The sequence below is a fragment of the Rana temporaria genome, chromosome 3 (assembly GCF_905171775.1).
Source record: "Rana temporaria chromosome 3, aRanTem1.1, whole genome shotgun sequence".
NCBI lineage: Eukaryota > Metazoa > Chordata > Amphibia > Anura > Ranidae > Rana > Rana temporaria.
In genome coordinates, this window is record NC_053491.1 from 476,095,858 (window position 1) to 476,111,164 (window position 15,307).

Below are 15,307 nucleotides of genomic sequence, written 5' to 3' on the forward strand. Positions count from 1 at the left end.
GATTTTCAAAGTGAACGGTCACATCCAGATGTCATCTCTAAAAATGCACATGGAAATGAGGTGCAGTATGTTTGTAGATAAATGAAATTATAGACACATCATAGAATTCCTGTTTTGTGTTTCCATACAGATGAAGAACTGTAGATGTACAAGTATAGGATTTATAACAGTTTTATCTGCTTCAGAGCCTCTCTCCATTACCTAATTTAACCAGAGATTTTCCAATATTTATACTGCAATTTGCAACTCAACTCAACTCAACTCAGTAAAAGCCTACACACAACGTGAAAAACGACGTGAAAATTTAGAGCATGTTCTAAATTTTTAATGCCCATTTTTCACGTCGAGAAAAATGCTCTTGACTTGAGCCCACACACAATCATTTTTAATGATAATTTAAAAAAATTGAATTTTTCACGTCATGAAAAGCGGTCGCGTGTACGCGGCATTAGGCATTGTGTGCTTTTTGACTACTGTTGGGAAGTGTTCTCTAGTAGATAGAGCAAAAGTTTAAATGTTAGGGGTTCTGAGTATTTACTTCACCCAGCAATTTACTAGGGGGGTTGTTGACAATCATGAGGGCTGAAGAAGGAGATACATATATACAGAGAGTAATTCTAGAAGAGCCTTTGCCTCTCAGTCTTGGCCTGAAGATGATGTCGGTATAAGAGCTCTTTCCATAGCTTCCCAGGTCTGATGCCTGGAGAGGGTGTGAGGAGTTCAAAGTCGGTTTACCTTCCAGACCTGTTGCCTGTGGAGGAAACGGTTCCAGTGTCATATCTCTCTGCAGATGTCTAATATGTCCACTGCTGTGACATACGGTACATATAGCTCCACATTCATCAAAACTCAAGCTCCTTTCTGGCTAAAAAGCACCAGCCCTAGCATAAACCTATTATGAACAGGTCTATACTAGGGCCTGGAAAACAAGAAGGTAGGAGCATGTTCAGGAATCAAAGATTGCCCAGTCCATTGCCAGTTTTGTGTGATAGTGCACTAAGATAAAGGTTGGGGGAGTCTGTCAAATCCAAAGGCTCATTAGGGTGTCTTCAGTATAGTACAAAAGCTCAGCCAACCAGCCAAATCTCAGCTGGGTAGTAACATATTGAAGAAGGATCCTAACAAAATGTAATAGATGAATGTCAGACTTTTTGTTATGCCATACATTTTCTTATTCTTGCAACCTAAATGATTATGCATTTTTATATTCTCTTACCAGATGGGCTATCACAATAACATCACCTATATTGTACTAACAGGTTTCCCAAATATAAAAAGCATAAAAATGATATTCTTCTTGGTGCTGTGTTTCATATACTGTGTTACTATTTCTGGAAATCTCTTCATTGTGATTTTATATCATCTGAGTAAAACACTCCAGTCTCCCATGTACCTCTTCATCACCCAACTATCATTGCTTGATATCATTCTGTCTACAGATATTCTTCCCAACTTTCTTTATATCATCTTACATGATGGATGTACCATGTCTCTTGCTGGATGTATCATCCAGTTCTTCTTCTTTTCCCATGCTGAGGCCTCAGAGTTTTTTCTACTGGCTGTGATGTCCTATGACCGGTATTTGGCTATTTGTAAGCCTCTGCATTACAACTCTATAATGAACCAATCAAATTGCATTAAATCAGTGATTATCATTTGGTTACTGGGTTTTACAATGACATTGATTGATTCTATATCTTTGTGCACTCTATACTACTGTGGACCAAACACCATTCATCACTTCTTCTGTGACTTAGAACCCATACTTGAGCTTTCCTGCTCTGATACTTCATGGATCCATATTCAGACCTATGTAATAGGTTTCTTCTGTGTCGTAGCACCTTTTATATTAATTGTTATATCGTATATCTATATTGTTATAACCATCCTCAAAATTAAATCAATTACAGGAAGAAAAAAAGCCTTCACCACCTGCAGCTCTCACTTGACCGTAGTTTGCATTTTTTACGGGTCTATAGCCGCTGTGTATTTGTTTCCAACAAAAGGACAACTAGATATTCTGAACAAGGTCCTCTCTCTCTTTTACACTGTAATGACTCCATTGCTTAATCCAATCATATACACAATCAGGAACCAGGATTTTAAAAAAGCCACAAAAAAAAAAAAAAAAAAAAATTAAATAAAAAATGCAATTGTAAGAGAAAAAAAATCTGCGCATAAGCATATCATTGGTGTCAGAAGAATACATACCGTAGGTGGTATACACTGAATCATATAGCTAAAGGTCTACATTTCAAAATAACAGGGACAGAGATGTTGAAACCATGTTATGGGGTTATAGGATGGCATTAACGTGGTTGTAAACCCTTACAGACCACTTAGACCTACAGGTGAGCCTAGATTAAGGCTTACCTGTACTGTAGGTGCAAGAAATATCTCCTTAACCTACACGGAGATATTTGCAAGAAAGACGGCACCGATGTCTATGGCGCATGTGCGCCATAGACAACGGCGCAGGTGCACTGAGCGTGCCCTTTCTGAATGGGACCCTGCCATCCCTGACGGCTCCATTGCACATGCACAGGAGTGAGGTCATAGCAGCTCCAGCCAGTCACAGCGTCAAAGCTGCGATACAAGGAAGTAAGATGGCGGTGGTGGAGGAGAGGAACGAGGGCCGCTGTATATATCTTTTAATGAATACTGTATTTCTAATAAAATATTTTTTCTACTTTCATTTCATTGGATTTCCAGTCACTTATAAAGTCCCATCTGTAACAGAATAGCCCGTGACACCCAGAGACTTTTGAAGGATGAGGGGTACTCCTGTGCCAGCGTCACTAATGACTCTTGGGTCTAGGGTCATCCTGTGCCCCTTTTGGGCAAAGGGTGACTGAGAAATATTAATTATAAATTACATGAGATGGGACATTACTGATAATTCATGTTTTGCAGGATATCTTGGAATTTTACAGGTTGTTAAAGTCTGACTCCAAATTGAGTGGTTTCATTCAATGGGGGGGACATGCTTTTGAGGTGTTAATTGCATCTGCTCCTAGACATTCCATTGTGTGATGCTAATGACACTGTTTTGTATGTGGAATGTGACTTGTCAAGCTGTAGTAATTACCTCCTCTAATTGCGGAGACGGTACGTCTGGGGGGATGACTAATGATTAGCTCAACTGGATGTCATTGTCTAAGAGAAGGTGTATTGAAGCCCCCATTGTGTGATGTGTGGGTGGAGAGTTTATTTGTCCCTGTGATTAACTTTAACATGCTTGTACTGTATATAAGAAAGCTAAGATACCATTAAAAGTGTTCATACATTTTGAAACCAGAGCTAGAGCTTGTGTCTCGGTTATTCTGGGAAATGGGATGGATCGTGTCTGCTGGCTTGTCGGACTGTTGTATAAGCTGACGTGGGCAATGAAATGGGAATATTGTAAACGGTGGTGACCGTTACACCATCATATACACATTCAGGAAAAAGGACTTTAAGAAAGCTATTAAAAAAATAAAACCATTTTCTGAAATAAAAAAATGCAAATGTGATAGAAAAGTAAATATTTAAAAAAAAAATGTGCATAAGCATATCCTTGATGTCAGAAGAATACATAGGTGGTATACATTGAAATCTATGGCTAAAGTTATAAAGGCTAAAGGTATAAATTGTGAAGTCACTGGGATAGAGATGTTGAAATCACATTATGGGGTTAAAGATTGGCATTAAGCACCATGTAAAGAAAGGAGCTACTTCTTAAAAAAATGAGTTTCCGTATATACTCGAGTATAAGCCAAGTTCTCCGGGTCCCTTCCATTTCCCAGAAGACACTGTGTTCAGTGTTTCCGCATATCACGGACGTTCTCTCATCCTCGGACTCAGTTTCCCAGCAGACACTGTGTTCAGTGTTCCGCCAATCACGGACGTCCTCTTGTCCGAGGATGAAAGGGCATCCGTGATTGGCACGGAACAGGACCAGGAGGAGACCGTGACTTTTAAACAACGAATGGATGCCCGCAGCCTGTCAAGAATTTCAGGTACACTGACTCGAGCACAGCGAGGCTGAAATGGGCACAGTGAGGTTGGGCAAAGTGAGGTTGCAATGGGCACAGTGAGGTTGCAATGAGCACAGTGAGGTTGGGCACAGTGATATTGGGCACAGTGAGGTTGCAATGGCATAGTGAGGTTGCAATGGGCACAGTGAGGCGTGCAAATGGGCAAAGTGAGGCGTGCAAATGGGCACAGTGAGGCATGCAAATGGGCACAGTGAAGCTGAAAATGGGCATTGTTGACCCTCTTTTCCACTTACAGTAGCTGCTGCATTCTCACCCTAGGCTTATACTCGAGTCCATACGTTTTCCCATTTTTTGTGGTAAAATTAGGTTCCTCGGCTTATACTCGGGTCGGCTTATAATTGAGTATATACGGTAAATAGAAGGTAAGTCTCCACATCTTCTTACTGAGAGGAGGTGATGTAAAAAGGGGATTTTTATGTGCCACATGGATTACCACACAGATACAATCTGTTCTAAAAATGACACGTTGTATTTATACAAAAGTCCTTAAGGCTTCATTTCCACTGGCGTTTTTACAGCCACTGTTGTTAGGCTTTTTTACAGCTTAAAAACGCCTGTCCATGTTTATTTTGTAAAAAAAAAAAAAAAAAAAAAAATTTGTGAGCTGCAGCTTTAAAAATGCTGCGGTCGCGTTTTTTGAGCGTTTTTGCGCGTTTGTGGGCGTTTTCGCACGTTTTTTAGCGTTTTTTAATGTCTGGCGTTTTTACAGCTCTACTCTGGAGCTTCAGAACGCCCTGGCCCTGCGTTTTTTTTACAGCTCAAAAATGCCTATGCCATTTGCAGCTCAAAAACGTCTATGTGGGCATGATGCCATAGAATAACATGGACAGGCGTTTTTAAGCTGTAAAAAACGCTCAGAAAAGTGGCTGTAAAAACGCCAGTGGAAATGAAGCCTAAAACATGTATAACAGAACATACAGTGCCTTGAAAAAGTATTCATACCCTTTGAAATTTTTTCACATTTTGTCATGTTACAATCAAAAACTTACATTTTATTGGGATTTTATGTGATAGACCAACACAAAGTGGCACATAATTGTGAAGTGGAAGAAAAATGATAAACGGTTTTAATTGTTTTACAAATAAATATGCATTTATATTCAGCCCCCTTTACTCGGATACCCCTAACTAAGATTTAGTGGAACCAAATTCCCTCAGAATTCACTGAATTAGTAAATACAGTCCACCTGTGTGTAATTTAATCTCAGTATAAATACTGCTGTTCTGTAAAGTCCTCAGAGGTTTTTTAGAGAACCTTAGTGAACAAACAGCATCACAAAGGCCAAGTAACACACCAGACAGGTCAGGGATAATTTTGTGGGTAAGTTTAAAGCAGGGTTAAGTTATAAAAAAATATCCCAAGCTTTTAACATTTTACGGAGCTCTGTTCAATCCATCATTTGAAAATGGAAATAGTATGGAACAACTGCAAACCTACCAAGACATGGCCGTCCACCTAAACTGACAGGACGGGCAAGGAGAGCATTAATCAGAGAAGCAACCAAAAGGCCCATGGTAACTCTGGAGGAGCTGCAGAGATCCACAGCTCAGTTGGGAGAATCTGTCCACAGGCAACTATTAGTCATGAACTCCACAAATCTGGCCTTTATGGAAGAGTGACAAGAAGAAAGACATTGTTGAAAGAAAGTCATAAAAAAAACTCCTGTTTGCAGTTTGTGAGAATCCATGTGGGGGAGGGGACACAGCAACCATGTGGAAGGAGGAGCTCTGGTCAGATAAGACCAACATTTTACTTTTTGGCATAAAAAAACACAATGTGCGGCAAAAAACTAGAACTACACATCACCCAGAACACATCATCCCCACTGTGAAACATGGTGGTGGAGGCATCATGTTGTGGGGATGCCTTTCTTCAGCAGAGACAGAGTTGGTCAGAGTTGATGGAATGATGGATGGAGCTAAATACAGGGAAATCTTACAATAAAACGTGTTAGAGTCTGCAAAAAAGGATCATTCTCTTGGACTAGAGAAATTCCTCACTCTAATAGATAACTGGATGACAAACAGTTATCTTAAACTCAATGGTTCGAAAACAGAACTTCTCCTGTTTCACGCTAACCAGAAAAATCACCCCGCGTCAACATGGACTCCCCCACCCATTCTGGGTAAAACTATCACCCCTAGCACCAAAGTCAAAATTCTCTGAGTCATTTTCGATATCTACATGACAATGGATGCACAAATAGGGTCAGTAGTCAGCGGATCCCACATCTGCTGAGCCTACTACGCAGACTCACGCCCTTTATCCCGAAAGAGGACATTGCAGTCGTGGTGGGAACAATCATCAATTCCAGACTCGACTACGCAAATGCCCTCTATCTAGGACTCCCCAAATACCAAATCACTCGTCTGCAAGTCGTTCAAAATACGGCCACTCGACTATTGACTAGGAAAAAACCATGGGAATCAATCTCACCTTCACTGAGATCCCTTCATTGGTTGCCAGTAAAAGACAGAATCACTTTCAAGGCACTCTGCCTAATACATAAGTGTATTCAAGGCAACGCCCTGCAATATCTATGCGAAAAAATAAAAGCCCATTACCCCAATCGCATTCTGCGATCCACCAATCAAAACCTCCTCCAGATACCCAAAGCCAGATACAAGTCCAAAGGAGATCGAAGATTTGCAGTCCAGGGACCTCGCCTGTGGAATGCACTACCAACCACCATTCGACTGGAGTTGGACCACTTGGCCTTCAGGAGAAAGATTAAAACCCATCTCTTCTGAGGTCAAGGGGTTCCTTACCCATGAAATGGATACAGCGCCCAGAGGCGATTCAGTTTGCATGTGTTGCGCTTTACAAGTCTCTCTCTCTCTCTGCAAAAGACTTGAGACTGGAGTGGAGGTTCACCTTTCAGCAGGACAGTGACACCAAACATACAGCCAGAGCTACAATGGAATGATTTAGATCAAAGCATATTCATGTGTTAGAATGGCCCAGTCACAGTTCAGACCTAAATACAATTGAGAATCTGTGGCAAGATTTGAAAATTGCTGTTCACAGACGCTCTCCATCCAATCTGACAGAGCTTCAGCTATTTTGCAAAGAAAAATGGGCAAACATGTCACTTTCTATGGTGTCCTTTTATAAAAGTGAGAACAGTGGCGATCCCGAGTCTCAACGCTGATCTCAGGTCATAAACAGTTTATGAAGCTGAGGTAATCAGTGGAGAACATGTTCTCCACTGATTATCGCAGCACAGTGAGAATCTGTAACTGACTGTCACAGATACTGGCGATCTGTGACAGAATTCTCACTTTCTGATTCACCATCTCAGAGGTGGAGAATCAGAGAGAGAGAAGCGCAAAGCTGGCTGAGTATTGTGGAGGAAGAAGGAAGTAATTTGACTTCTACAGTACCTGCCGCCGAGAATGTGTTTTTAGCACGACGGCATCGCGCTGATTCTCGGCGACAGGGTGCCGACATCTCGCACTCGCTTGAATAGTGACAGCACATTTCAGCAAGCGTGTCATAGAAGCGACGGGGGATCCGACTTGGATTCCCGCCAATTCTACACGTGTGCGGCGTGTTATGAATCCTGAGGGGGAAGTCCCCGCCGGATTTTAAATAAAAATCCGGCATGGGTTCCCCCCTCAGGAGCATACCGGGCCCTTAGGTCTGTTATGGGTTGTAAGGAGAGCCCCCCTACGCCAAAAAAATGGCGTAGGGGGTCCCCCTACAATCCATACCAGACCCTTATCCAAAGCACGCTACCCGGCCGGCCAGGAAAGGAGTGGGGATGAGCGAGCACCCCCCCCCTCCTGAGCCGTACCAGGCTGCATGCCCTCAACATGGGGGGGTTGGGTGCTCTGGGGCAGGGGGGCGCACTGCGGGGCCCCCCCACCCCAGAGCACCCTGTCCCCATGTTGATGAGGACAGGGCCCCTTCCCGACAACCCTGGCCGTTGGTTGTCGGGGGTCTGCGGGCGGGAGGCTTATCGGAATCTGGGAGCCCCCTTTAATAAGGGGGCCCCCAGATACCGGCCCCCACCCTAAGTGAATGGATATGGGGTACATAGTACCCCTACTCATTTACCTGGAGGAAAAATGTTAAAGTCAATAAACACAACACAAGGGTTTTTAAAATAATTTATTAGTCTGCTCCGGAGGCACCCCCTGTCTTCTTTAGCTCTTTTTACCAGGGGGGGCTTCTTCTTTGACAACTTCGGGGTGGGGGGGCGCTCTTCTTCGCCACCGTCTGGTTCTCTTCCACCGCCGGGGGGGGTCGCTTTTATAAACTCGCCCACCCCCCGGCGGGTTTCCTCTGACGTCTTCGGCGGGGGGTGGTGTGCTTCTCAGGGGGGGGCTTCTTCCGCTATCCGGGGGGGGTCTTCTCCACTCTCCGGGGTCTTCTATCTTCGCCGCTCTCCGCTGTTGACTCGGTGCACCCCGGTTCTTCCTCCCGCTGTCCGGTGCCTTCTCCTTCAGGGCTGAGCGTCTTCTTCTTCTTCCGTGCTGTGAAGTCTTCTTCTTCTTCTGGGCTGTGACGTCTTTTTCTTCTTCTCTTCTCCCGATGTTGACACGTCGCCTCTTCTCGCTGCAATGACGGGTGCGCGGCTTGCATCGGACTTATATAGGCCTCACAGTCCCATCATGCTCTGGTACCTACCCATGTGATACCTACCCACGTGGGTCTGGGTAGGTATCACATGGGTAGGTACCAGAGCATGATGGGACTGTGAGGCCTATATAAGTCCGATGCAAGCCGCGCACCTGTCATTGCAGCGAGAAGAGGCGACGTGTCAACATCGGGAGAAGAGAAGAAGAAGAAGACGTCACAGCACAGAAGAAGAAGACGTCACAGCACAGAAGAAGAAGAAGACGCTCAGCCCTGAAGGAGAAGGCACCAGACAGCGGGAGGAAGAACCGGGGTGCGCCGAGTCAACAGCGGAGAGTGGCGAACATAGAAGAAGACCCCGGATAGCGGAAGAAGCCCCCCCTGAGAAGCACACCACCCCCCGCCGAAGACGTCAGAGGAAACCCGCCGGGGGGTGGAAGAGAACCAGACGGCGGGGAAGAAGAGCGCCCCCCCACCCCGAAGACGTCAAAGAAGAAGCCCCCCTGGTAAATAGAGCTAAAGAAGACAGGGGGTGCCTCCGGAGCAGACTAATAAATTATTTTAAAAACCCTTGTGTTGTGTTTATTGACTTTAACATTTTTCCTCCAGGTGAATGGGTAGGGGTACTATGTACCACATATCCATTCACTTAGGGTGGGGGGCCGGTATCTTATTAAAGGGGGCTCCCAGATTCCGATAAGCCTCCCGCCCGCAGACCCCAACAACCAACGGCCAGGGTTGTCGGGAAGGGGCCCTGTCCTCATCAACATGGGGACAGGGTGCTCTGGGGTGGGGGGGCCCCGCAGTGCGCCCCCCTGCCCCAGAGCACCCAACCCCCCCATGTTGAGGGCATGCAGCCTGGTACGGCTCAGGAGGGGGGGGGCGCTCGCTCGTCCCCACTCCTTTCCTGGCCGGCCGGGTAGCGTGCTTTGGTTAAGGGTCTGGTATGGATTGTAGGGGGACCCCCTACACCGTTTTTTCGGTGTAGGGGGGCTCTCCTTACAACCCATAACAGACCTAAGGGCCCGGTATGCTCCTGAGGGGGGAACCCATGCCGGATTTTTATTTAAAAACTGGCGGGGACTTCCCCCTCAGGATTCATAACAGATGCCGCACACGTGTAGAATTGGCAGGAATCCAAGTCGGATCTCCCGTCGCTTCTATGACGGCTTTGTCTCCATCGCGGCAAGCCAGCTCAGCGCTGGCTCCCGCGATGGGACTCGTAGGTGGTCAATCTCGCCGAGAAAGGGAGCGAGATTGACACAATATCGCGTGCACCTACTGTATCCTTCACACATGAGCAGCCATACAGTCAGAACACATCTTCCCCACTATTACACACCCCAAAAAGAGCAGGTTAGGAATTTATAGTGAATATCTATATGTTTATATATATATATATATATATATATATATATATATATATATATATATATATATGTATATATATATACGCATCATCATATAGCATATATAAGTGTGTGTGTGCGTTTATTTATATGTGTATATATCTATATATAAAAAAATAATGATTATAAATGTATTATATATATATATATATATATATATATATATATATATATATATATATATATATATATATATATATATACACAGTACAGACCAAAAGTTTGGACACACCTTCTCATTCAAAGAGTTTTCTTTATTTTCAGGACTATGAAAATTGTAGGTTCACACAAAGGCATCAAAACTATGAATTTGTGAAACAACTGAAAATATATTTCATATTCTAGGTTCTTCAAAGTAGCCACCTTTTGCTTTGATTACTGCTTGGCACACTCTTGGCATTCTCTTGATGAGCTTCAAGAGGTAGTCACCTGGCGCAGCACCCCATCACACTCCTTCTTGCTCAAATAGCCCTTACACAGCCTGGAGGTGTGTTTGGGGTCATTGTCCTATTGAAAAATAAATCATGGTCCAACTAAACGCAAAGCGGATGGAATAGCATGCCGCTGCAAGATGCTGTGGTAGCCATACTGGTTCAGTATGCCTTCAATTTTGAATAAATCCCCAACAGTGTCACCAGCAAAGCACCCCCACACCATCACACCTCCTCCTCCATGCTTCACAGTGGGAACCAGGCATGTAGAGTCCATCCGTTCACCTTTTCTGCGTCACACAAAGACATGGGGTTGGAACCAAAGATCTCAAGTTTGGACTCATCAGATCAAAGCACAGATTTCCACTGGTCTAATGTCCATTCCTTGTGTTCTTTAGCCCAAACAAGTCTCTTCTGCTTGTTGCCTTTCTTTAGCAGTGGTTTCCTAGCAGATATTCTACCATGAAGGCCTGATTCACACAGTCTCCTCTTAACAGTTCTAGAGATCTGTCTGCTGCAAAAGGTGGCTACTTTGAAGAACCTAGAATATGAAATAGATTTTCAGTTGTTTCACACTTTTTTTGTTATGTATAATTCACATGTGTTAATTCAAAGTTTTGATGCCTTCAGTGTGAATCTACAATTTTCATAGTCATGAAAATAAAGAAAACTCTTTGAATGAGAAGGTGTGTCCAAACTTTTGGTCTGTACTGTATATCTATCTATCTATCTATCTATCTATCTATCTATCTATCTATATATATATATATATATATATATATATATATATATATATATATATATATATATATATATAAATATAATCATTATTTTTTTTTATAAAGTATACAAATATAAACCCTATATAACTGTAATAGAACAGTCAATGGGTAAAACCATAATTTAGGTTTACAATTATTTATTTTTTACTAATAAATTACAAATTATATAAACATTTATTTAATAATAGCATTTTAATGCAGGTAGAATAATATATATATAATATACATATACACATATATATATATATATATATATATATATATATATATATATATATATATATATATATATATATACTATCCTACCTGCATTAAAATGCTATCATTAAAGTCATGTCATTTTTATATAATTTTTCATTTATTAGTAAAAAAAAAAGGAAACCCTAAAATATGGTTTTACCCATGGACTGTTTATATTTGTATACTTTATAAAAAAAATGATTATAAATGTATTTTTCATTTATATGAATGGTGTATTACATATGCATTACACATGTGGGATTCCATTCATTTACTATACACCATTCACATTTAAATAGGCACATGTATGAGCTTTAAATATTGATAAAAATAATAATTAGGTTAATGTATATTGTTTGGTGGGAATGTAACTTTATTATTTTCTTAATATGTGGTGTATAATGTGTGCTGATTCGTGTTCAACTTTTGTATTTTTCACTACCTCATGCTGTAATCCCGCTACATCACACGAGATTACAGTGAGAGGAGCCGTTCTCAGGAGTTCCCGGCGTTTGTAGATCGCTTCTCATCTCAACATGAGAAGTGATCTACAGAGCTTCATAAACAGGCACTCAGGCCTCGTACAGACGACCCAACATGTCCGATGAAAATGGTTCGCGGACTGTTTTCATCGGACATGTCCGCTGAGATCATTTGGTCCGATGGCTGTACACACCATCAGACCAAATTTCCCACGGACAGACGACGCTGTGACGACGCGGTTACGACGTGGTGATGTGGCGGCGACGATGACGCGGCGACGTGCGTGAACCCGGAAGTTTAATGCTTCCACGCATGCGTTGAATCACTTCAACGTCATGCGCGGGTTCTCGGGCTAGCGGACATGTCCGGCGGACATGGTTCCAAGGGACATGTTTCTTAGCATGCTAAGAAACAGTCGTCCACAGGAAACCTGTCCGGCCGGCCGTAAAATTGTCCGGTCGGCCCTACACACGACCTAACATGTCTGCTGAAACTGGTCCGATGGACCAGTTTTAGCGGACATGTTCGGTCATGTGTACGAGGCCTCAGAGTAGAGCGATCTCCTCTGAGAATGCCTGAGAACTGAATAGCGGTATTTTACCGCAGTTTTTTAAAAGGACACCTTTATGTGAAAAGCTGGTAGAGACATCCCCAAAAAGACTTGCAGCTGTAAGGCCCCTTTCACATTGAGGCGTTTTTCATGCGGTACAGCATGAAAAAATCATGCCCTGCAGGCTTTAATGTGAAAGCCCGAAGGCTTTCACACTGAAGCGGTGCGGTAGCAGGAACGCTCCAAAAGTCCTGCTAGCCGCATCTTTGGAGCGGTATAGGAGCGGTGTGTTTACCGCTCCTATACCGCGCCTTCCCATTGAAATCAATGGGAAACCGCGGTAATACCGTGGTAATACCGCCCGCAACGCGGGCGGTATTAACCCTTTTTTCGGCCGCTAGCAGGGGTTAAAACCTCACCGCTAGCGTCCGAATATTGCGGTAAATACGACGGTATAGCGGCGCTACAAATAGTGCGGCTATACCGTCACCGCGGCTCCACCGCCCAATGTGAAAGGGGCCTAATTGCAGTGAAAGGAGGTTCTACAAAGTATTGACTTAGGAAGGCTGAATACAAACGCACACCACACTTTTCACATATTTAATTGCAAAAAAAAAATGAAAACCATTTATCATTTTGCCTTCACTTCACAATTATGTGCCACTTTGTGTTGGTCTATCACATAAAATCCCAATAAAATACATTTAGGCCCGGATTCACAAAGCACTTACGCTGATGTATGTCAAGATACACCGATGTAAGTACAAATGTGCGCTGTCGTATCTATGCGCCGACCCACATACTAAGATACGCCTGAAAATAGGCTTCCTACGTCCGACGTAAATTGCCTAAGCCGTCGTATCGTGAGCGCATATTTACGCTGGGTACATTTTCCGCTCCCATTGATTTTCTATGCACATATGCATATGAGGGAGATACGCCGATTCACGAACGTAGTTGCGCCCGGCGCATAATATAGGCGGTTTGCGTAAGTTGTACGTCCGGCGTAAAGTTATTCCCCATATAGGAGGCACAACTCATGCAAAGGCATGGACCAGGGAACACAAGCCGTTGTATCTTTTGTCGTTTATGTTGTACGTGAATATGACTAGGCGTAGGTTACGTTCACGTCGTAGGCAGTGATTCGACGTATCTGCGGCAGATTTTTCAACGTGATTCTGCAAATGCGCACTGGGATGCGACCAGGGGACAGCGCATCCGCCGTTCGTTTTTAGTACTTCTATGGCGCTTGGCCCATCATTTGCATGAGGTCACGCCTCATTAGCATTGCCCATGCCCACTTCCACCTATGCTGGCTTACGCCAAGGAAACCCAGCGTATCTTTAACAGTGAGTGGGAGCGAGTGCTTTGTGAATCCAGTGCTTGCCTCTGTGCGCTGCTTCGGCATAGCGTATATTAGATACGCTACGCCCGCATAAATATGCGCCGATGTATGTGAATCCGGGCCTTAGTGTTTTTGGTTGTAACATGACAAAATGTGAAAAATGTCAAGAGGTATGAATACTTTTTCTAGGCACCATATCAACAAGTACAATCAACATGTTTTATGACTATTTTGTGCAGTCAAAGAGTGGTTTTGATAGATATGGATCGGCTATGGATTGACTTGTTTCACCCAAATGAGGGGCTTCCTCAGGATCCACGTTTAAATATAATTAAATCTAAATACTGATAAAAAACACACGCAATACATTATTCAAACAAAATACATAAAACATAAGCCTATGCAGTACATATCAAAATAGATTATATTATTTATGTTATTATAGTATAGCTGAAAACAACCATGTCTGATAGGGAAAAGAAGGGAGGGAAAAGAAAGGGAAAACAAATAAAAATCTTAAACAGGGGCGTGGCCTGACACCGGACTCAGATGGCCGCTTGAACTGCGAGCTCCGGCAACCAGGACTGACACACAAGCCTTCTTAAGCCTGACAGCCGCGCCGCGAACACACAGAGATGGCCGGGAGGAGTAGCTCACTCACCCGCTCCCAGACAGAACCTCCGACACAGTTCAGCCGGACCATCCCGGCGCTCTTCCGCTCGCAGCTGGCAGACGCTCAGGCCTCTACACAGGCCTCAATGCAGGCCTCCAACCACGATGTCGCCAACCAGAGCAGCCTGCCCAGTGCATCGGAGCATGGGGGAAACCCGATCACCGCCGGACACCCTCTTCTGACGCCCTCCTTCATCAGCATGACAGATCTACAGATGGTAGCAATGGACATTAAGTCAACGCTGACCGCTGCAATATCGGATCTGAAAACTGACATCAGGGCCGTGGCAGCACGTGTGGAGATAGTGGAGTCGGCGGCCATGACGCATGGAGCAGCCATACAGCAGGTACAGCGGGTCACTGACACACATACCAGGCACCTCATCAAGATCCACCGACACATGGAGGACCTCGACAATAGAGGTAGGAGGCGGAACCTACGCATTAGGGGGATCCCTGAAAACATAGAAGGCCTCCAATTACAACCAGCAGTATGGGCAATATGCAACACGCTCCTGGGCAGGCCTCCAGATGCTCTCATAGAAATGGAAAGATGCCACAGAGCTCTGAGACCGAGGGGCCGAGAAGGTGAGCCACCTAGAGACACGGTCTGCTGCTTGGTAAGCTACACACAAAAGGAAGAAATACTGAGATTAGCACGCAACCAGGGACAATTACAACATGAAGGCTCTCCTATACAAATCTACCAGGATCTCTCTGCCATTACGCTCCAGCATAGAAGGGAGCTCTGTCCCCTTCTCAATGCCTTGCGGGAC

The 15,307-nt window shown here is 43.9% G+C and overlaps 1 protein-coding gene across 1 annotated transcript; it reads left to right on the plus strand.

Annotated features, from left to right (window-relative positions):
• Positions 1-1,540: 1,540 nt before the first annotated feature.
• On the plus strand, positions 1,541-14,464 carry LOC120930716 (olfactory receptor 154-like). Its single transcript, XM_040341892.1, has 2 exons — positions 1,541-2,110; positions 14,333-14,464. Exons 1-2 carry the CDS (start codon positions 1,565-1,567, stop codon positions 14,462-14,464), a joined length of 678 nt encoding a protein of 225 aa, XP_040197826.1. The 5' UTR covers positions 1,541-1,564.
• Positions 14,465-15,307: the final 843 nt, after the last annotated feature.

Coding starts and splice junctions, on each gene's coding strand:
- LOC120930716 (XM_040341892.1), top strand. CDS start 1,565: ATGTCCTATGACCGGTATTTGGCTATTTGTAAGCCTCTGCATTACAAC. Junction 2,111..14,332: donor GGAACCAGGATTTTAAAAAA/GCCACAAAAAAA, acceptor CATGTCTGATAG/GGAAAAGAAGGGAGGGAAAA.